The sequence below is a fragment of the Ranitomeya variabilis genome, chromosome 6, assembly GCF_051348905.1.
Source record: "Ranitomeya variabilis isolate aRanVar5 chromosome 6, aRanVar5.hap1, whole genome shotgun sequence".
Classification (NCBI taxonomy): domain Eukaryota; kingdom Metazoa; phylum Chordata; class Amphibia; order Anura; family Dendrobatidae; genus Ranitomeya; species Ranitomeya variabilis.
The window spans coordinates 470567257-470591868 of record NC_135237.1 but is presented as its reverse complement, the minus strand read 5'-3'; the positions used below and the strand labels follow the sequence as shown (position 1 = coordinate 470591868).

Sequence of the window (24612 nt, the reverse complement as noted above, 5' to 3'; positions counted from 1 at the left end):
CAAATTATTTTTTCTATAAAATAGTTTTTGTGTAAATGCAGCAAAACATAAAAAAGTTATATAAATGTGGTATCGCCGTAGTTATACTGACCCAAAGAATAAAGCTGCCAGATCACTTTTTTACCACATGGTGAATGGAGTAATAGTAAGAAGAAAAAAAAAACCTGAATTGGATTTTGTTCATTCTGCCTCCCAAAGATCATAATAGAAAGTAATCAAAAAATGTTGTGTCCAAAAATGGTACTAATAAATAAGTTCGCTGAGCTTTCAAAAAAACAAACCCTCACATGACGTCAGGAAAAAATATGGAAAAACTATAACTCTGAAAATATGGCAATACAAAAACTTTTTTTTTTGCAGAAAATAAGCATTTTTTAGTGTGTGATAGTAGGTAATCATAAAAACCAGATCTGGTATCGCTGTAATCGCTCCAACCTGGAGAATAAAGTCATCTAATCACTTATATGGTGTAAACAATAAATAGAACCAAGTCTTGACCTGCTGTTGATTTCTTCATTCTGCCTCTCAAAGATCGCTGTAAGGCTTGGCTCACATTTATCCTGCGTTCTATGCTGAGCGCTTACACCAGGGTTTCCGTGCAAATCTCTGAAATACGGGATTCAGATTGAATCCCCCGTGGAAAATTCCCAATAGTGATTGGAGACTCTGCTGACTGTCTGGTCTATGATCTTGCGGTGCCTGTCTTTTTAGGAGTACATAAAATCTTGGTTGGCTGCAGTTTTGTGCGATTAACTCCAGTCCAGAGTAAGGCCTCTTTCATACTTGCGTCGTTTGGCATCCATCGCAATCCGTCATTTTGGGAAAAAAACGGATCCTGCAAATGTGCTCGCAGGATGCGTTTTTTTTCCCATAGACTTGTATTAGCGACGGATGGCCACACGTCGCGTCCGTCGTGCAACGGATCCGTCGTGTTTTGGCGGACCGTCGGCACAAAAAAACGTTAAAGTGAACTTTTTTTGTCCGTCACGTCCGCCATTTTCTACCGCGCATGCGCGGCCGAAACTCCGCCCCCTCCTCCCCAGACTTCAGAATGGGTAGCGGATGCATTGAAAAACTGCATCCACTGCCCACGTCGTGCACAAATTTCACAGCGTGCGTTGGTACGTCGGCCCGACGCACAGCGACGGACCCATACTGACGCAAGTGTGAAAGAGGCCTTAGGGCATGTGCACACGCTGCGGATTCTGCTGCGGATCCGCAGCGGATTTGACGCTGCGGATCCGCAGCAGTTTTCCCAAAGCTTACAGTAGCATGTAAACCTATGGGGAAAAAAAAACGCTGTGCACATGCTGCGTAAAATTCCGCGCGGAAACGCAGCGGATTATTTTCCGCAGCATGTCACTTCTTTCTGCGGATTCCGCAGCGGTTTTCAACCAGCACCAATAGGAAAGTGCAGTTGAAAACTCGCAGAGGAATCCGCAGAAGAAACCGCAGGAAAATCCGCAGTGAAAACCGCAGTGGTTTTGCACAGCGGATTTTCCAAATCCGCTGCGGAAAAATACGCAGCAGAATCTGCAACGTGGGCACATACCCTTTGGTAAGAGAAAGGGTATGTGCCCACGTTGCGGATTCTGCTGCGGATTTTTCCGCAGCGGAATCGGAAAATCCGCAGTGCAAAACCACTGCGGTTTTCACTGCAGATTTTCTAGCGGTTTCTTCTGCGGATTCCTCTGCGGGTTTTCAACAGCACTTTCCTATTGGTGCTGGTTGAAAACCGCTGCGGAATCCGCAGAAAGAAGTGACATGCTGCGGAAAATAATCTGCGTTTCCGCGCGGAATTTTCCGCAGCATGTGCACAGCGGTTTTTTTCCCCATAGGTTTACATGGTACTGTAAACTTTGGGAAAACTGCTGCAGATCCGCAGCATCAAATCCGCTGCGGATCCGCAGCGTGTGCACATACCCTAACTCTGCTGCCTCATTGTAGTGAATGGATCCCTCAGAGGTTTAATCTGAATCACATCATTCAGAGATTTAGATGAAATCCCTTACGTAAGTGCTCAGCGTAGCAAGGAGGATAGATGTGATCCCAAATGGCATGTAAAATTTTCCCAACAAAACCTTCAATTTAATTCACAAAAAAAAGCAAGTCCCCACGTTACTGGTAGCACAAAGGCTCTGGAAAAGCGCAATTGCTCTCCTCACCCCCCAAAAGAAATTCAGCAAATTCTGCAATCCCAAATCTAAATTCCCCACCTCCCGTCTGAGTGTGCCTAAACCACATTTAGCAACCACATGTTTAGCATTTCTGTAGCGATGATAGCCTGCATAATTTATGCGGTCCATGTCTCCAGAAGAACAAACTAGGCACAGTGTACAGGCACTACAATGGACTAGGCATTACAATGGCAGATTTGCAATTTTCACTCAGCAATATTCACAGCTGCTTGTTTATGGAAAACACCTATGGAGTCAAAATCATCATTACAACTCTAGATAAATACCCAGAAGGATGTACTTTCCAAAATGGGGTCAGTTGAGCGGGGATTTGCTCTTCTGGCACTTAGGGGCTCTGTATATGGAGTCCTCAAACTATTCTACAATAATTTGTTCTCCAAGAGTCTCGCTGTGTGGCTAAGCAGTACCATACAGCCACCCTCAGTAGAAATTGTGTGACAAATTTTGGTGCCATTTTTACCCATTTCCCCTTGTGAAAATGTAAAATCTGGGGCTAAAACAAATTTTTTAAATGTAATTATTTTTTCTTTACTGCCCAATTGTATAAAATTATGTGACACAGTCGTGGTGTCAATATGATCACTGCACCCATAGATGAATTAATTGAGAGGTGTAGTTTGTAAAGCGGGGTCACTTATGGGGGGGGGTGTTTGCTGTTCTTGCACCTTAGGGGCTTTTCAATTGGGTCATAGTACCTGCGAACCATTCCAGGAAAATCTTCACTACACTATAGCACCCCGTTCCTTTTGAGCTTTACACTGTGCCTAAAAAGTATTTCCCAATTACATGTAAGGTATTGGCAAACTCAGGAGAAATTGCACAACAAAGTATATAGTCAATTTTTCCTATTAGCCCTTATAAATCTTTAAAACTTGGGGCTAAAACAACATTTTATCTAAACCATTACAGCAAAATTTGAACTCCCAATATGGTGCTTCTTCCCTTTTGAGCCTTGAACTGTGCCTCAGATGTAGCTTTTGACCACATATGGGATATTGGCATAGATAGGAGAAATTGTGTAATAAATTGTACCATTCAAGGGTTGATGATATTCTTGAATTTGGTTTTGAGCACTTTGAGAGGTAGTTTTAAAATAAATATTATAAAATAATAAAAAATTTAAAAAATGATGCTCATGTGAAGTAGACATGTGGTAAATGTTATTTATTAACTATTTTCGGTGATGCAACTATCTGGTTTAAGGTCATAAAAAATCATAGTTTGAATATTGCAAAATGTTCAAATTTGTCAAATATTCTATATTTTGATAAATAAACGCAAGGCTGGAGAGTGGCTAACACATTGCAAATATATACCATATTTTTCTTGTATTACTCAATGTCACCCTATGTGCGCTTGTCTCCTGTCTTTCCTTTAATGTCAATTAATACACATTTGCTAAATGTTAATATGCACAAACAAATACTGTACAAAGAGATGTTAGCATATTTCTTTTGCACTTTACAAGTTTAATTACCATGTTTCATAGTAAGAGAGGCTTCAAATAATAAGATGGCTATCAAAGCATCTTCTTCTGTCACCTTTCTTCGCAAACTTAACTTTGCATGTGCTTCTGCTATTGAAGATCTGGAATGAATAAACTGTGTTCAGTTTAAAGAGTAACTAAACTTTTAGGAAATCTTTTTCTCATATGCTTTGATCTAGCTACACTTCTCTGCTCCGAATTATAGTCCAGAGACTCCTGCCAATTGTTTAATGGAAGTGTTCTGCTCAGGAGATGGGAGGGCACAGCACCACTACTGCCTGAGCACGGGCATACATACAGAAGCAGTAGAATTTCATAGGACTTCTACATTCATGCATTCCCATTTGTGTGCTCTTCTATCTTCTGAGCTGTACAATTCTAAAGGCTCTTTTGAGCAATCAGTGGGGGTCTCAGGATCAGCGGTCACACATCGTGTGGAAGTCCTAGATTAGTCCGAAAAAAAGTGAAGGCACAGCAGCCTATTAGTGGCCTCTTATTGGCTGCAGGGCTCACATGGCACAACAATATCATGTGAGCCTTAAGAGACCCGGCGCCAACATTAATGGAACTGCGCTGGTACGGGAGGTGAGTATAATGTGTTTTTATTTTACATTGGTGATTGTAGTTTTTAAGAAGGGTTTCTCAGAGTATTAGATAGCCCCATTTACATGCCCTATTCTTATGTAGGAACAGTCTATAATTTTTACAAAAAAAATCTGCTTCATGAATATAATCTACTAGATGGTGGCCCGATTCTAACGCATCGGGTATTCTAAAATATGTATGTATGTATGTATGTATGTATGTATGTATGTATGTATGTATATAGCAGCCACATAGTATATAGCACAGGCCACGTAGTATATAGGAGGCATGTAGTATATAGCAGACAAATACTATGTGGCCTGTGCTATATACTATGTGGCTGCTATATACATACATATTCTAGAATACTCGATGCGTTAATACAGGCCACAGAGTACATAACACAGCCCACGTACTATATAGCAGCCACGCAGTATATAACACAGGCCACGCAGTATATGACACAGGGCACGTAGTATATAGCACAGCCAACGCAGTATATAACACAGCCCACACAGTATATAACACTGCCCATGTAGTATATAGCACAGCCCCCGCAGTATATCACACAGCCCACGTAGTATATAACACTGCCCATGTAGTATATAGCTAAATGCATGTAGAAAAGCCGCGGAGACACCATCACGTGTTTCTCAACGCAAGCAATGAATAGCCAGGTCTTTCACTGGGAAGGAACAACCACGGGAAGGGCAGCATCCAATAAAGGAAAACCACCTATGCCAAAACATGGTATCCATCCACAGACAGCTGTTTCGGGGTATTTGCCCCTCATCAGCGTGGAGTAGGAAACTGGCTATTAGGAGCAGTGCCTAGTGAAAAGGCTATGAACATAAGGATGAATGACCTCGGGGAGATCAAAACATCCAACACCGCGGAGACACCATCACGTGTTTCTCATTACGCAGTGATCCAGAACACTGCCCCCATCCCTTATGGGAAATATGCAAATGCATGTAGAAAAGCCGCGGAGACACCATCACGTGTTTCTCAACGCAAGCAATGAATAGCCAGGTCTTTCACCGGGAAGGAACAACCAAGGGAAGGGCAGCTTCCAATAAAGGAAAACCACCTATGCCAAAACATGGTATCCACGTGATGGTGTCTCCGCGGTGTTGGATGTTTTGATCTCCCCGAGGTCATTCATCCTTATGTTCATGTAGTATATAGCACAGCCCCCGCAGTATATCACACAGCCCACATAGTATATAACACTGCCCATGTAGTATATAGCACAGCCCCCACAGTATATCACACAGCCCATGCAGTATATAACACTGCCCATGTTGTATAAAGCACAGCCCCTGCAGTATATCACACAGCCCACGCAGTATATCACACTGCCCATGTAGTATATTGCACAGCCCCCACAGTATATCACACAGCCCACGCAGTATATAACACTGCCCATGTTGTATAAAGCACAGCCCCTGCAGTATATCACACAGCCCACGCAGTATATCACACTGGCCATGTACTATATAGCACAGCCCCCGCAGTATATCACACAGCCCACACAGTATATCACACTGCCCATGTAGTATATAGCACAGCCCCCCCAGTATATCACACAGCCCACGCAGTATATCACACTGCCCATGTAGTTTATATAGCACAGTCCCCGCAGTATATCACACAGCCCACGCAGTATATCACACTGCCCATGCAGTATATCACACTGCCCATGTAGTATATAGCACAGCACACGCAGTATATCACACTGCCCATGTAGTATATAGCACAGCCCACGCAGTATATCACACAACCCAGGCAGTATATAACACTGCCCATGTAGTATATAGCACAGCCCCCGCAGTATATCACACAGCCCAGGCAGTATTTAGCAGTGTGGGCACCATATTCCTGTTAAAAAAAATTATTAAAATAAAAAATAGTGATATACTCACCCACTGGGATCCACCGAAGCTCTGGCAATGGCGCGCGGCTGCCGCCATCTTCCATTCGCAGGATGCATTGCGAAATTACCCAGAAGACTTAGCGGTCTTGCGAGACCGCTAAGTCTTCTGGGTAATTTCGCAATGCATCTCTGGGAACGGAAGATGGCGGCAGCCGCATGCGGCTCGGCGGCTACGGAGGGTGAGAATAGCAGGTTTATTTTTTTTTTATTATTTTTAACATTACTTTTTTTACTATTGATGCTGCATAGGCAGCATCGATAGTAAAAAGTTGGGGACACACAGGGTTAATAGCAGCGGTAATGGAGTGCGTTACCCTCGGCATAACGCGGTCTGTTACCGCTGCCATTAACCCTGTGTGAGCGCTGACTGGAGGGGAGTATGGAGCGGGCACTGACTGCGGGGAGTAAGGAGCGGCCATTTTGCTGCCGGACTGTGCCCGTTGCTGATTGGTCGTGGCCGTTTTGCTGCGACCAATCAGCGACTTGGATTTCCATGACAGACAGAGGCAGCGACCAATTAATATATCCGTGACAGACAGACAGACAGACGGAAGTGACCCTTAGACAATTATATAGTAGAAGATATGGTCTACTGGGGATGCCTACATCAGAGGCTATCATCCTGTGTAGCCTACTGCAAGGAAAAAGTAGCATTATATACTCTCCATTTAGAAAGTAACCATCATTTTAATTTCATAAATCAATATATGTGAAAATAAATGTTGTCATAAATCTTATCAGAAAAATGCACTTCATTCTCTGCTAGGATTGATCATTCATTTTCAAAATTCTCAATTCTTATGTGAATACTTTTCTGCCCAATTATGACAAAAGTATTGTAGGAGTGATACCATTATTGGCTAACCACAAAATAATATGTCTGCAATCTTTCAGAGCACAGTGGCTCCTTCTTCAGGCAAGATTACAAATACTTCTTTTGTAAAATCTGTATTCAGTGAAGACTGATTGTTACATTATATAAGATGGCAGTTAGTAATGATAAGATTCTATGTAGAGAGGAAAATGGAGAAGTTAGAGGCAATAAATATTATTAAAAACAATGTATCTCCTATCTCAGTAATGTAACAATCTGTCTTCACTGAACACAGATTTTACTTGCGAATTTAAAATATTGAAAACTAGATGGTGGCCCGATTCTAACGCATCGGGTATTCTAGAATATGCATGTCCACGTAGTATATTGCCCAGTGACATAGTATATAGCCCAGCCACGTAGTATATTGCCCAGCCACGTAGTATATTGCCAAGCCACGTAGTATTTAGTATATTGCCCAGCCACGTAGTATATTGTCCAGGCCCGTAGTATATTGCCAAGTGACGTAGTATATTGCCCAGCGACGTAGTATATTGCCCAGCGACGTAGTATATTGCTCAGCGCCGTAGTATATTGCCCAGTTACGTAGTATATTGCCCAGCGACGTAGTATACAGCACAGAGCCACGTAGTATATTGCACAGCGAAGTAGTATACAGCACAGAGCCACGTAGTATATTGCCCAGCCACGTTTGTCACAGGTTAAAAAATAAAAAATAAACATATACTTACCTTTCCGAGGGCCCCTTGTAGTCCACGGCAGCTTCCGGTCCCAGGGTTGGTCTGAGCGCAGGACCTGTGATGACGTCGCGGTCACATGACCGTGACGTCACGTCAGGTCCTTTCCGCGCAGGTGCGCAGGACTTGTGATGACGTCGCGGTCACATGACCGTGACGTCATGGCAGGTCCTTCTGCCATACCATCTTTGCCACCGCAACCTGCAACGGAAGATGGCGGGTGGCACGAGCGGCTTAGCGGACTACAGAGGGTGAGTATAGCAGGTTTTTTTTTTTATTTATTATTTTTAACATTACATTTTGTACTATTGATGCCGCATAGGCAGCGTCAATAGTACAAAGTTGGGGACACACAGGGTTAATAGCGGCGGTAACGGAGTGTGTTACCCGCGGCATAACGCGGTCCGTTACCGCCGGCATTAACCCTGTGTGAGCGGTGACCGGAGGGGTGTATGCGGGCGCCGGGCAGTGAGTGCGGGGAGTAAGGAACGGCCATTTTTTCCGGACTGTGCGCTTCGCTGATTGGTCGCGGCAGCCATGACAGGCAGCTGGTGAGACCAATCAGCGAACGAATAACCGCGACAGACAGACAGACAGAAGGACAGACAGACGGAAGTACCCCTTAGACAATTATATAGTAGATAACTGATCAGTTTTGACAGAGAAAGAAGCAGATTTCTCTGATAAGATATATTACGAAGATTCTTATCTTCACATGGACTATTGATTTATAAAATAATAATAATTAAAACAACAGTTACTCTTTAAATGATCATGTGATGCACAGTGACTTAATTTTGTCATTTTGACTTTTTGATACTTATAGTGTTGGTAGTAGGGCCATAAGACAGCTATCCCTGTGCAGTAGGGCTATAAGATAGCTTTCCCTGGGTAGTAGCGCTTTAAGAAAGTTGTCCCTGGGTAGTAGGGCTATAAGACAGCTGTACCTGGCCAAGAGAGCTGTCCCTGGATATTAGGGCCAAGAGAGCTGTCCCTGGATAGTAGGGCCAAGAGAGCTGTCCCTGGATAGTAGGGCCAAGAGAGCTGCTCATGGATACTAGGGCCAAGAGAACTGTCCCTGGGTAGTAGGGCCAAGAGAGCTGTCCCTGGATAGTAGGGCCAAGAGAGCTGTCCCTGGATAGTAGGGCCAAGAGAGCTGCTCATGGATACTAGGGCCAAGAGAACTGTCCCTGGGTAGTAGGGCCAAGAGAGCTGTGCTATACCTCAGAGTCCAAGTGGACTTCTACCTATGCCAAGTACCTGCTGTGTTTACTCTGGTTCAGAAATGGAACCACACAAAAGTGCTAGCTGACTGCATGCACGGTGGTCACTTTTTGTGCTCGCTTACTGCATACACTGCATTCACAGTTTGCGCTGGCTAACTGCATTCACAGTTTGCCCTGGCTGACTGCGTGCACTGTGCTCACAGTTTTCTCTGGATTGCGTGCACTGGGTTCACAGTTTGCCCTGGGTGACTACGTGCACTGTGTTCACAGTTTGCGCTGGCTGACTACATGCACTGTGTTCACAGTTTGCACTTGCTGACTACGTGCACTGTGTTCACAGTTTGCGCTGGCTGACTACGTGCACTGTGTTCACAGTTTGCGCTGGCTGACTACGTGCACTGTGTTCACAGTTTGTGCTGGATTGCATGCACTGTGTTCACAGTTTGTGCTGGATTGCATGCACTGTGTTTACAGTTTGTGCTGGATTGCATGCACTGTGTTCACAGTTTGCGCTGGATTGCAGGCACTGTGATCACAGTTTGCGCTGGCTGACTACGTGCATTGTGTTCACAGTTTGAACTGGCTGACTGCGTGCACGGAGTTCATAGTTTGCTCTTGCTGACTGCGTGTACGGAGTTCACAGTTTGCGCTGGCTGACTGCGTGCATGGAGTTCACAGTTTGCGCTGGCTGACTGCCATTAGGTACCGGGATGAGATCCTCAGATCCATTGAGAGATAATGTGCAGGGGCAGCGGGCCCTGGGTTGGTTCTCATGCATGACAATGCAAGGCCTCATATGGCTGAAGTGTCTCAGCAGTTCCCACATGATGAAGGCATCGATGCTATGGACCGGCCTGCCCATTCCCCAGACCTGAATCCAATCGAGGACATCATGTCTTGTGCCATCCACCAACCACAGACTATCCAGGAGTTGACAGATGCTTTAATCCAGGTCTGGAAGGAGATCCCTCAGGACACCATTTACTGCCTCATCAGGACCATGCCCAGGTGTTGCAGGGAGGTCATATAGGCACATGTAGGCCAAACACACTACTGGAAAGCACATGGAGGGCTGTGCCGCACTCCCAAAGAAATGCCTCCTGTAGCATGGCTAAAGGGTGTGTAGTCGACGGGAGGTATGTGCCACATAAGTGCCTTGTTGCTGTAATGTAGCCCGGTGTATGTCTTTATTGTATATAACCATATATATATATATCTGCTTCAGGACCTGTGGTGATGTCAGACCACATGGCTAATCATGTGATGGGTTACTGGGTGTGGTTAGCTCTATATAAGACAGGCAAAATGCTTAATACGGGGGATATGTGTTTGAGGTGAAACCCTCCTGAGTGTGTTAAGGCTACAAGAGTAAGCCTGGTGGACTGGACACTTTGTTTTCTTTTCCTGAACTTAAGGCTATTTTGGTTTGCTGTTATTTTTCCATGTGGTTTATGACGCAATAAGCCCTCTGAACTTTAAAGGAATGTGCCTCCTGAGTGTCAGCCATCGCACCTGAGTGAGTGACATCCCTACAATTGGTGGTAGACGTGCGGGCAGCGTTCCCAGCGGAGACGAAAAGTCTGTTATTGAATGTCCTGGGTCAAGTCCGTTGTAAGCCAGCCGGGGAAAATGGAGGAACTGCTGAAACACTTGGTCCAGTTGCAGTCACAGCAGGAGCAACGGCAGAGCCAGCAGGAGCAACGGCAGCAAGAGACCAACAGGCTGTTGATGCAGCAGATACAACAGAGCCAGCAGCTTCTGGCAGCCGCCATCCAGGGCAAGTCGAGTGCCCCAACCCCAGGTTTGGCTGATGACACCCATGTCCGGAAGACGGTAAGACGTGCATTGCAGAAAATGACTCCCGGGGATGATGTTGAGGCCTTCCTGACGGTGTTTGAGAGGGTCGCTGAGAGGGAAAAACTCCCGCCAGAGCAGTGGGCAGAGGTACTGGCACCATACCTGACGGGAGAACCCCAGAAGGCGTACTATGATTTGACCTTGCAGGATGCCAAAGAGTATCACAAATTGAAAGTCAAGATTCTCGCACGTTTGGGGGTGACACTGACTGTCAGGGCACAGCGAGTTCACAGCTGGGCCTATCACCGGGACAAACCGCCTCACTCTCAAATGTTTGATCTGTTGCACCTGGTCCAGAAATGGCTACAGCCAGAGTCGTGTATACCTGCACAGATGGTGGAACGGGTGATGATGGATCGGTTTGTGCATTCCCTCCCGAGGTCCATACAGACTTGGGTTGCCCAGGGTGATCCCCAGAATGCCGACGAGCTGATCGGACTGGTTGAGAGATACCAAGGGTTGGAAGGCTCCTCCGGGAGGCAACCCATGCCGTACTGGGGGTCCCAGAAGGGAGCTGAGTCCCAAAAAGGAGTGGCGCGTCCAAGGTCACAAAGGGCGGAGGAGGTGGTGCCCAAGGTCCCTACGGGTGATGTTATCTGTTGGAGGTGCCACCGGCCAGGACATATAGCTGCCCGTTGTTCCCAGACCACTGAGCAGTTGGACTGCAGCATGGGACGCCGTTGTTCATACTATGCGTATCCAGCCTGCAGTGTGAACTCTCCGCCCAACGAGGGACCTCAAGCGTGTCCCGTAAAGGTGAACGGTCGAGCAGTAACGGCACTGTTAGACTCAGGGAGCCTGGTGACCCTGGTGAGGGCCACGTTTCCTCTCCACCTGCTCCCGGGAAAGAAGGTTGGAGTGCGGTGCATACATGGTGATGCAAAGGACTACCCTTTGGCCAGGGTGGAGATTGAAATGGCATGTGGCACTGAGTCCCACATAGTCGGCGTCGTGCAGGACTTGTTGTACCCTATAATTATTGGCCGGGATTTCTGTTTGTTTTGGGATTTGTGGGGAAAAGGTTCTGAGCTCCCTAGCAAGAGTAGGGAACCAATGAACCCTGGAAGGGTGTCGCCACACCCGGAGTCAGACAGGTTTCCTTTTTGTGTTCTGGTTGGGGATGAGGAGGAAGTGTCCCCTGCATCTGACATTATGGAGTTAGAGGTAACCGGTGAAAATTTTGGGACTGCCCAACATAGGGACCCCACTCTGAGGGAAGCCTTTAATAATGTCACAGTTATTGACGGGGTGGTACAGGAACCGGGCGCAGACACAAGATTTCCCCATTTTCTGATGAGGGGGGAGTTGTTGTACCGGGTCACGAAAATAAGGGAGGAGTTGGTAGAGCAGTTGATAGTGCCGGGTCCGTACAGACGGAAGGTGTTGGACATGGCCCATTCCCACATCTTGGGTGGACACCTAGGGGTGGAAAAAACGCAGGAACGGGTTGTGCAGAGGTTCTATTGGCCTGGGTGTCACCGGGAAATAGTGAACTATTGCAAGTCCTGCCCTACATGTCAACTAACTGCTCCCACTCCTCATTTCCGGAACCCCCTTGTGCCACTGCCCATTATTGAGGTGCCATTCGAGAGAATTGCCATGGACTTGGTCGGTCCCTTAGTTAAATCAGCCCGGGGCCATCAGTATATATTAGTCATCCTGGACTATGCCACACGCTATCCTGAGGCAATTCCTCTGAGAAATTCTTCCTCGAAGAATATAGCCCGCGAGTTGGTCCATGTCTTTTCCCGGACAGGTCTGCCAAAAGAGATCCTGACTGACCAGGGGACACCTTTCATGAGCAAGGTGATGAGGGAGTTATGCAAAGCCCTGAAAATCTCCCAGTTGAGGACCTCGGTGTACCATCCCCAGTCAGATGGCCTTGTTGAGAGATTTAACAAGACACTGAAGAGCATGCTGAGAAAAGCTATAGAGAAAGATGGTAGAGACTGGGATTGTCTCTTACCCTACCTGATGTTTTCTATTCGTGAAGTTCCACAGGCCTCCACAGGATTCTCACCGTTTGAGCTTCTATATGGCCGACATCCACGAGGACTCCTGGATATAGCCAAGGAAACCTGGGAAGCCGAAGTCACGCCCCACAGAAGCGTCATTGAGCATGTGGCCCTGATGCAGCAGAGGATTGCAAAGGTGATGCCTATTGTGAAAGAACACCTCCTCCAGGCACAAGAAGCTCAGGCCAGAGTCTACAACCGGTCTGCAAGAGTGAGGCAGTTCAATCCCAGAGACCGAGTTCTGGTGTTAGTTCCGACGGTGGAAAGCAAGTTCTTGGCCAAATGGCAAGGGCCATATGAGGTTGTCGAGAAACTTGGTGAAGTAAATTATAAAATTCACCAACCAGGAAGACGGAAACCATTCCAAGTGTATCATGTCAACCTCATCAAGCCGTGGCAAGATAGAGAGCCGACAGTAACTCCATCGTTGTTAAGCAACCCAGAAGGTGAGGTTGGAGCGGTTACTATAGCGGAGACGCTATCGAAGACCCAGAAACAACAGTGCCGAGAGTTACTCCAGAAAAACAGGGACCTGTTTTCGGAGTTGCCAGGAAACACGAAGGTCATAGAGCACGAGGTCCTAACAGAGCCACATGTGCGGGTGAACGTGAAGCCCTATCGTATTCCTGAGGCTCGTTGAGAAGTTATCTCCAAGGAAGTGGAGCGTATGTTGAAGCTTGGAGTCATTGAGGAATCCAAGAGCGGTTGGTCGAGCCCAATTGTCCTGGTCCCAAAACCTGATGGAGAGTGGAGGTTTTGCAACGACTATCGGAAATTGAATGAGGTCTCCAAGTTTGACGCTTATCCCATGCCCCGCGTTGATGAGCTCATCGAAAGGCTTGGGCCCGCCAGGTACATAACCACCTTGGATTTGACGAAGGGGTATTGGCAGATCCCCATGGCACAGGAAGCCAAGGAGAAGACGGTGTTTTCTACACCAGATGGATGCTTCCAGTATGTCCGGATGCCGTTTGGCCTACAGGGACCTCCGGCGACCTTCCAGAGGGCTATGGATAGAATCCTTGCACCCCATAAGGCATACCCTGCTGCGTACCTGGATGATATCGTCATCTTTAGCCCGGACTGGGAGAGTCATCTGGAAAAGGTCCAAGCGGTGTTTGATGCTATAAGAGAGGCCGGATTTTACAATAAACCCGAAGAAGTGTGCCTTGGGTAAAGAAGAAGCTAAGTACCTTGGATACATAGTGGGTCGTGGAGAAATAAAACCCCAAATCAGTAAAGTGGAGGCAATTCAAACATGGCCAAAACCAGTTTCCAAGAAGCAAGTTAAAGCCTTCCTGGGAATCGTGGGATATTACAGGAGGTTCATCCCAAACTTCGCCACGATGGCTGCCCCTCTGACTGACCTGCTAAAAGGGACAAAATCAGTAATGGTTAAGTGGTCCGAAGAAACAGAGTCAGCCTTCCAAGATATGAAAGAGGCTTTGTGTAAGCAACCCGTTCTGATGGCCCCAGACTTTAATAAAGAATTTATTCTTCAGACAGATGCCTCAGATGTTGGGGTAGGAGCAGTCCTTTCCCAAGAGTTACATGGGGAGGAGCATCCTGTTCTCTATCTGAGTAGAAAGCGGTCTTCATCTGAGAAGAACTACTCAGTCGTGGAAAAAGAGTGTCTGGCCATAAAGTGGGCGGTGGACACGTTACGGTTAGTGTTGAGCGATACCTTCCAATATCGGAAAGTATCGGTATCGGAAAGTATCGGCCGATACCGTCAAAGTATCGGATCTAATCCGATACCCGATCCCAATGCAAGTCAATGGGACGAAAATATCGGAATTAAAATAAACCCTTTCTTAACTTGTAGGTTCATTCTACATGAAGGAAAACAACTAAGAAAAATGTAGGATGTATTGGGGGAGGTGGCGGAGACATTAAAGGCACAGAGGTTTAGCCCAATCTAATAGAATAGCAGGATTTTGTTTTGTTTTTTATGACGTTCGGCGTTAGAAAGATTTTGACTATGTTAATTTTTTTTTTATTTTGTCAGATATTGATGTTTCACTACTTCCACGCCCTTCACCTTCTTTTTTACTTCTCCCACAGTTTCTTCTTCATTATCCTCATCATCAGCTTCTTTGACATCAACTTCTTCACCTTATTCATCTTCTTCTTCATCTTCTACCTATTATTTTTTTTGTTACATTGTTCATATTCTTTTTATTTTACAATTATCTTCTTCATATTCAACTTCTTCATCATATTCTTATTTGTGACAGGCATTCCCGTAGTTGTTATCTATAAAAGTTTGAAGATTACACCTTCCGTTCTGCCTGTCACAAAACAGTTACATTTGTCCGCGTTCAGTTTGGCCTGCAGCATCAGGCTTTATCCAGGGGCACCACGAGGAGGAACGGACTCACCCCCATACACTGCTTAGTCTTCTTCTGCTTATAATTTAGATAATATCTTTTGCTCTGATAGTTAGTCTTATGCTTAATGTTCTTCTGCTCTTTGTTCTGCAGCCTCTTGTTCTTCTGCTTCTCGGTCTTCCAGGTCGTCGTCGTCTCCAGGGTCGTCGTCTCCGGGGTCGTCGTCATCGGGGTGGTCTTCAGGGTCATCGTCTCCAGGGTCGTCGTCATCTCAGTGGTTGTCGTCTCTGGTGTCGTCGTCATCTTAGGGTGGTCTTCCGGGTCGTCGTCTTTAGGGTCTTGAACTTGGAAATGTAGCAGAAGGTACAAGAAGGCTGAGAAAATGCCGAGAAACAGCTGATGGAACTGGAACTCGGATGGCTACCCGAAGGTCCAAGAGCCAATGGAACTACCGAGGACCAGCTGACGTTACTGGAACCCAGTTACTAAGCAGGAGGTACCCGTGCCTGAAAGCACTACCAAGGACCACCTGACGTTGGTGAAACTCGGATACCCAGAGGGAGGCACCTAAGCCAAAGGCTCTGCCCGGAACCAGCTGACGGTACTGGAACCAGGATGGGGAGCAGAAGGTACAAGAGCAAAAGACACTGCCGAGAACCAGCTGACAGTACTGGAACCCGGATGGGTAGCCGAAGGTCCAAGAGCCAATGGAACTACCGAGGTCCAGCTGACGTTACTGGAACCCGGTTACTAAGCAGGAGGTACCCGTGCTGAAAGCACTACCAAGGACCACCTGACGTTGGTGGAACTCAGATACCCAGAGGGAGGCACCTAAGCCAAAGGCTCTGCCCGGAACCAGCTGACGGTACTGGAACCAGGATGGGGAGCAGAAGGTACAAGAGCAAAAGACACTGCCGAGAACCAGCTGACGGTACTGGAACCCGATGGGTAGCCGAAGGTCCAAGAGCCAATGGAACTACCGAGGACCAGCTGACGTTACTGGAACCCGGTTACTAAGCAGGAGGTACCCGTGCCTGAAAGCACTACCAAGGACCACCTGATGTTGGTGGAACTCGGATACCCAGAGGGAGGCACCTAAGCCAAAGGCTCTGCCCGGAACCAGCTAACTGTGCTGGAACCAGGATGGGGACCTATTCAAGCTTGTCTTCCTAGAGCCCCTTTAACCTTTAACCCCCCCTCAGGGGTTACAAACTAGAAGAGCCACGCCTTATGCAGCAGTAGTGCCGCACAAGTCAAAGGTTGCTCTTTTAATTTTGTTCCTTGCACAAGCTGAATGAAACACGTACAACATTTTGGCCCTTATACAGTCAATCTGTCTTGGAGGCGGGAGTTCCCTTTGTAATGAGTCGCAGCACAGCTGGCAAAAATACCACCTTGGTGCTGGGCGCGGCCTCCTGAGCATCGCATTTTGCTGTACAGGAGTCTGCGTTGTTGCGTTATCCCTTGGCCATGCGCTGCCCGTCTTCTGACATCATTTCATGTCGGCTGGTGCGGTTCGCGATGCCCATGAATCCCAGCCCCGCAGTGTCTTTACAGTGTTTCACACTGCGGGGCTGGGATTCATGGCCTGGCGCAGTACATATGTTCGCCTCTCGCTCGTGTCCTTACACCTGCTACAGACTGTGCGGCGTAAGCTGATCCCTTATCGCATGCCACGGCCATGAAGCCGCACAGTCTGAAGAAGGCGGAAGGAGCTGAGTGACAGCCTGGCGAAGATATGCACTGCTCATGCCCGTCAATCACACCCTCGCAGTCAAAATAAATAAGACACCGAGGGGCGTTGTGTCAGGCAGGGCGGCCGCAGAGGCGCAGCCAGCCAAACAATGATGTCAGAAGAAGGGCTGTGCTACCAAGGGGGTTGTTGCGTGTCATTACAAAGGAAAGTCACACCTCAGGGACGTTTTAATGGTCTCAGGGGACACATTGTAGAAGTGTTCTGTTCCACGTGTGCAAGGAGAATAAGTTTATGAGCCACCTTGCACACATGCAGCATTACTGCTGTACAAGGTGGCTGTAAAACATACAAACACCTGGGGGAGGGGGGATAGGTTCCCTTCAATTTCAGTTCTTGTGTCTGCGTGGCTGTTGCAGGACACGTTGCCGGCTACACAGCAGGGGAACAGCTGGCGGTGCTGAACCCCACTGACACATTGGCTGGTGTTTTTCTCTGTGCAGCTAGCAGTACCGGGCCCCAACTGGCGGTGTTAGAGCCCAGGGTCAGCAGGAGGAGAGGGAGCAGAGTGTAGGCCGAAGCCTGCACTGGCGGCAGCGTTGTGTCTGCGTGGCTGTTGCAGGACACGATGCCGACTACACAGCAGGGGAACAGCTGGCGGTGCTGAACCCCACTGACAGAGTGGCGTGTGTTTTGCTCTGTGCAGCCAGCACTTCCGGACAGCAACTAGCGGTGTTGGAGCCCGGGCTCTGCAGGTGGAGCAGAGTGTAGGCCGAAGCCTAATTGAACCGATTTTAAAGGTAACCTTTAACCCCCCCTCAGGGGTTACAAACTACAAGAGCCACAGCTTGGGCAGCAGTAATGCTGCACAAGTCAAAGGTTGCTCTTTTAATTTTGCTCCTTGCACACGCAGAAAGAAACACGTATAACATTTAGGCCCTTAAGCAGTCAAACTGTTTTGGAGGCGTGAGTTCCCTTTGTAATGAGACGCAGCACAGCTGTCAAAAATCCCACCTTAGTGCTGGGCGCGGCATCCTGAGCGTCGTTATTTGCTGCACAGGAGTCTGCGCTGTCGTGTTATCCCTTGGCCTTGCGCTGCTAGCGCTGCCCATCTTCTGACATCATTTAATGTTGGCCGGTGCGGTTCGCGATGACCATGAATCCCAGCCCCGCAGTGTCTTTACATTGTTAAAACACTGCAGGGCTGGGATTCATGGCCTGGTGCAGTAAATATGTTCACCTCTCACACTCGGGTCCTTACACCTGCTTCAGACTGTGCGGCGTCAGCTGATCCCTTGTCGCATGCCATGGCCATGAAGCCGCACAGTCTGAAGAAGGCGGAAGGAGCTGAGTGACAGCCTGGCGAAGATATGCACTGCTCATGCCCATCAATCACACCCTCGCAGTCAAAATAAATAAGACACCGAGGGGCGTTTTGTGGGCCAGGGCGGCCGCAGAGGCGCAGCCAGCCAAACAATGATGCCAGAAGACGGGCAGCGCTACCAAGGGGGTTGCAGCGTGTCATTACAAAGGAAAGTCACACCTCAGGGACGGTTTAATGGTCACAGAGGACACATTTTAGACGTGTTCAGTTCCACGTGAACGGGTGGACAGATTACTGGGAGGGGCTGGTGAGGACCCAGCGGTCATGGTGCACATTGGCACAAATGACAAAGTTAGAGGTAGGTGGAAGGTCCTTAAAGATGATTTCAGGGAATTAGGCTGCAAGCTGAAAGCAAGGACCTCCAACGTGGTATTTTCCGAAATACTGCCTGTACCACGTGCCACGCCAGAGAGGCAACGGGAGATTAGGGAGGTTAATAAGTGGCTCAAGAATTGGTGTAGGAAGGAGGGGTTTGGGTTCCTGCAGAACTGGGCCGACTTCTCAGTTGGCTACAGGCTCTACGCTAGGGACGGGCTGCACCTCAATGGGGAAGGGGCAGCTGTGCTGGGGGAGAAAATGGTTAGAAGGTTGGAGGAGTGTTTAAACTAGGGATTGGGGGGGAGGGTATTCATTTTATAGGAGGGGAAGATAGTGCAGATAGAGACCTGGGCACAAATAAGGAAGTTGGGGGTGGCGGTGGCATGGGGGGTGGGGTTAGAACAGTTAGTAATTTAAGAAAGAATAGAGGTACAGAGAGTAACATCAAGTGCATGTATACTAATGCCAGAAGCCTCGCCAACAAAATGGATGAATTAGAACTAATGTTGTTGGAGCATAATTATGACATGGTGGGGATATCTGAGACGTGGCTGGATGAGAGCCATGACTGGGCTGTTAACTTGCAGGGCTATAGCCTGTTCAGAAATGACCGTACAGATAAGCGAGGGGGAGGGGTGTGTCTATATGTAAAATCTTCCTTAAATCCCATCCTGCGTGATAATATAGGTGAATTTAATGAAAATGTAGAGTCCCTGTGGGTGGAGATAAGAGGAGGGGGAAAAATAATAAATTACTGATAGGGATTGTTATAAATCTCCAAAAATAATGGAAGCAATGGAGAATAGCCTCGTAAAGCAAATAGATGAAGCTGCGACTCAAGGAGAAGTCATTATTATGGGGGACTTCAACTACCCTGAAATAGATTGGGGAACAGAAACCTGCAGTTCCAGCAAAGGTAATCGGTTTTTGACAACTATGAGAGACAATTACCTTTCACAACTGGTTCAGGACCCAACAAGGAGGGGGGCACTGCTAGACCTAATATTAACCAACAGGCCAGACCGCATATCAAATATAAGGGTTGGGGGTCACTTGGGGAATAGTGATCACAAAATAATAAGTTTTCATGTAACCTTTAATAAGATGGGTAGTAGGGGGGTGACAAGGACACTAAACTTCAGGAGGGCAAATTTCCAACGGATGAGAGAGGATCTTGGGGCAATTAACTGGGACGATATCCTGAGACACAAAAATACACAAAGAAAATGGGAGACGTTTATTAGCATCCTGGATAGGACCTGTGCACAGTATATACCGTATGGGAATAAACATACTAGAAATAGGAGGAAACCAATATGGCTAAATAGAGCTGTAAGGGGCGCAATAAGGGACAAAAAGAAAGCATTTAGAGAATTAAAGGAAGTAGGTAGTGAGGAGGCATTAAATAAATACAGAAAATTAAATAAATTCTGTAAAAAGCAAATCAAGGCAGCAAAGATTGAGACAGAGAGACTCATTGCCAGAGAGAGTAAAAATAATCCCAAAATATTCTTTAACTATATAAATAGTAAGAAACTAAAAAATGACAGTGTTGGCCCCCTTAAAAATAGTCTGGGTGAAATGGTGGATGAGGATGAGGAAAAAGCCAATATGCTAAATGACTTTTTTTCATCAGTATTTACAAAAGAAAATCCCATGGCAGACAAAATGACTAGTGATAAAAATTCCCCATTAAATGTCACCTGCTTAACCCAGCAGGAAGTACAGCGGCGTCTAAAAATAACTAAAATTGACAAATCTCCGGGCCCGGATGGGATACACCCCCGAGTACTGCAGGAACTAAGTACAGTCATTGGTAGACCATTATTTTTAATCTTTAAAGACTCCATAATAACAGGGTCTGTGCCACAGGACTGGCGTATAGCAAATGTGGTGCCAATATTCAAAAAAGGGGCAAAAACTGAACTCGGTAATTATAGGCCAGTAAGCTTAACCTCTACTGTGGGTAAAATCCTGGAGGGCATTCTAAGGGATACTATACTGGAGTATCTGAAGAGGAATAACCTTATGACCCAGTATCAGCACGGGTTTACTAGGGACCGTTCATGTCAGACTAATTTGATCAGCTTCTATGAAGAGGTAAGTTCCGGACTGGACCAAGGGAACCCAGTGGACGTAGTGTATATGGACTTTTCCAAAGCTTTTGATACGGTGCCACACAAAAGGTTGTTACATAAAATGAGAGTAATGGGGATAGGGGAAAATATGTGTAAGTGGGTTGAGAGCTGGCTCAGGGATAGGAAACAAAGGGTGGTTATTAATGGAGCACACTCGGACTGGGTTGCGGTTAGCAGTGGGGTACCACAGGGGTCAGTATTGGGCCCTCTTCTTTTTAACGTATTTATTAATGACCTTGTAGGGGGCATTCAGAGTAGAATTTCAATATTTGCAGATGACACTAAACTCTGCAGGGTAATCAATACAGGGGAGGACAATTTTATATTACAGGATGATTTATGTAAACTAGAAGCTTGGGCTGATAAATGGCAAATGAGCTTTAATGGGGATAAATGTAAGGTCATGCACTTGGGTAGAAGTAATAAGATGTATAACTATGTGCTTAATTCTAAAACTCTGGGCAAAACCGTCAATGAAAAAGACCTGGGTATATGGGTGGATGACAAACTCATATTCAGTGGCCAGTGTCAGGCAGCTGCTACAAAGGCAAATAAAATAATGGGATGTATTAAAAGAGGCATAGATGCTCATGAGGAGAACATAATTTTACCTCTATACAAGTCACTAGTTCGACCACACTTAGAATACTGTGCACAGTTCTGGTCTCCGGTGTATAAGAAAGACATAGCTGAACTGGAGCGGGTGCAGAGAAGAGCGACCAAGGTTATTAGAGGACTGGGGGGTCTGCAATACCAAGATAGGTTATTACACTTGGGGCTATTTAGTTTGGAAAAACGAAGGCTAAGGGGTGATCTTATTTTAATGTATAAATATATGAGGGGACAGTACAAAGACCTTTCTGATGATCTTTTTAATCATAGACCTGAGACAGGGACAAGGGGGCATCCTCTACGTCTGGAGGAAAGAAGGTTTAAGCATAATAACAGACGTGGATTCTTTACTGTAAGAGCAGTGAGACTATGGAACTCTCTGCCGTATGATGTTGTAATGAGTGATTCATTAATTAAATTTAAGAGGGGACTGGATGCCTTTCTGGAAAAGTATAATGTTACAGGGTATATACACTAGATTCCTTGATAAGGCGTTGATCCAGGGAACTAGTCTGATTGCCGTATGTGGAGTCGGGAAGGAATTTTTTTCCCCATGGTGGAGTTACTCTTTGCCACATGGGTTTTTTTTGCCTTCCTCTGGATCAACATGTTAGGGCATGTTAGGTTAGGCTATGGGTTGAACTAGATGGACTTACAGTCTTCCTTCAACCTTAATAACTATGTAACTATGTAACGTGTGCAAGGGGAATAAGTTTATGAGCCACCTTGCACACATGCAGCATTACTGCTGTACAAGGTGGCTGTGAAACATACAAACGCCTGGGGGAGGGGGGACAAGTTCCCTTCAATTTCAGTTTTTGTGTCTGCGTGGCTGTTGCAGGACACGATGCCGGCTACACAGCAGGGGAACAGCTGGCGGTGCTGAACCCCACTGACACATTGGCGAGGTGTTTGGCTCTGTGCAGCCAGCACTTCTGGGCCCCAACTGGCGGTGTTAGAGCCCAGGGTCATCAGGAGGAGTAGAGGGAGCGGAGTGTAGGCCGAAGCCTGCACTGGCGGCAGCTTTAGGTCTGTTGTGTCTGCGTGGCTGTTGCAGGACACGTTGCCGGCTACACAGCAGGGGTACAGCTGGCGTTGCTGAACCCCACTGACACATTGGCTGGTGTTTTTCTCTGTGCAGCTAGCACATCTGGGCGCCAACTGGCGGTGTTAGAGCCCAGGGTCAGCAGGAGGAGCATAGTGTAGGCCGAAGCCTGCACTGGAGCAAGTTGACAGGGAACCCTTAAACCCCCCCCCCCAGGGGTTTGTAGCTGAAAGAGCCATATTGTACAGCACTAAACAAGAAACAATGAAAACCCTATATTAAGGGTCACCAATCTAACCCAAGAAGAGGTGCGAAACCGGCTAAATAAGATTAAAATAGATAAATCTCCGGGTCCGGATGGCATACACCCACGAGTACTAAGAGAACTAAGTAATGTAATAGATAAACCATTATTTCTTATTTTTAGGGACTCTATAGCGACGGGGTCTGTTCCGCAGGACTGGCGCATAGCAAATGTGGTGCCAATATTCAAAAAGGGCTCTAAAAGTGAACCTGGAAATTATAGGCCAGTAAGTCTAACCTCTATTGTTGGTAAAATATTTGAAGGGTTTCTGAAGGATGTTATTCTGGATTATCTCAATGAGAATAACTGTTTAACTCCATATCAGCATGGGTTTATGAGAAATCGCTCATGTCAAACCAATCTAATCAGTTTTTATGAAGAGGTAAGCTATAGGCTAGACCACGGTGAGTCATTGGACGTGGTATATCTCGATTTTTCCAAAGCGTTTGATACCGTGCCGCACAAGAGGTTGGTACACAAAATGAGAATGCTTGGTCTGGGGGAAAATGTGTGTAAATGGGTTAGTAACTGGCTTAGTGATAGAAAGCAGAGGGTGGTTATAAATGGTATAGTCTCTAACTGGGTCGCTGTGACCAGTGGGGTACCGCAGGGGTCGGTATTGGGACCTGTTCTCTTCAACATATTCATTAATGATCTGGTAGAAGGTTTACACAGTAAAATATTGATATTTGCAGATGATACAAAACTATGTAAAGCAGTTAATACAAGAGAAGATAGTATTCTGCTACAGATGGATCTGGATAAGTTGGAAACTTGGGCTGAAAGGTGGCAGATGAGGTTTAACAATGATAAATGTAAGGTTATACACATGGGAAGAAGGAATCAATATCACCATTACACACTGAACGGGAAACCACTGGGTAAATCTGACAGGGAGAAGGACTTGGGGATCCTAGTTAATGATAAACTTACCTGGAGCAGCCAGTGCCAGGCAGCAGCTGCCAAGGCAAACAGGATCATGGGGTGCATTAAAAGAGGTCTGGATACACATGATGAGAGCATTATACTGCCTCTGTACAAATCCCTAGTTAGACCGCACATGGAGTACTGTGTCCAGTTTTGGGCACCGGTGCTCAGGAAGGATATAATGGAACTAGAGAGAGTACAAAGGAGGGCAACAAAGTTAATAAAGGGGATGGGAGAACTACAATACCCAGATAGATTAGCGAAATTAGGATTATTTAGTCTAGAAAAAAGACGACTGAGGGGCGATCTAATAACCATGTATAAGTATGTAAGGGGACAATACAAATATCTCGCTGAGGATCTGTTTATACCAAGGAAGGTGACGGGCACAAGGGGGCATTCTTTGCGTCTGGAGGAGAGAAGGTTTTTCCACCAACATAGAAGAGGATTCTTTACTGTTAGGGCAGTGAGAATCTGGAATTGCTTGCCTGAGGAGGTGGTGATGGCGAACTCAGTCGAGGGGTTCAAGAGAGGCCTGGATGTCTTCCTGGAGCAGAACAATATTGTATCATACAATTATTAGGTTCTGTAGAAGGATGTAGATCTGGGGATTTATTATGATGGAATATAGGAATATAGGCTGAACTGGATGGACAAATGTCTTTTTTCGGCCTTACTAACTATGTTACTATGTTACTATGTAATGCTGGAAAAGGTAAACTTAGCTCTTTTAATTATGGTCCTTGCACACGCTGAACTTGACACTTATGAAATGTGTCCCCTCACACCGTTAAACCGTCCGGTCGGAGGGACTTTCCTTTGTCATGTGACGCAGCACAGCTGTCATTCTTACCCCCTTGGCGCCGTGCGCCGCCTCCTCAGCGTTGTTTGAATCTGTCCCGGAGCCTGCGCTGTTATGTTAGCCCTTGTCCATGCACACATTTTGCGCTGCCCATCTTCTGACATCATTTGGTGTCAGGCTGGCT

At 46.6% G+C, this 24612-nt stretch overlaps 1 protein-coding gene across 1 annotated transcript in view; it reads right to left on the bottom strand.

The window, feature by feature from the left end:
• MCMDC2 (minichromosome maintenance domain containing 2) overlaps positions 1 to 24612 on the bottom strand; it is a 127927-nt gene that overhangs the window by 29850 nt on the left and 73465 nt on the right. The window contains exon 13 of the mRNA XM_077270605.1: positions 3676 to 3785. Within this exon, the coding sequence (XP_077126720.1) occupies positions 3676 to 3785 (110 nt within the window). The remainder of the gene's footprint in view (positions 1 to 3675; positions 3786 to 24612) is intronic.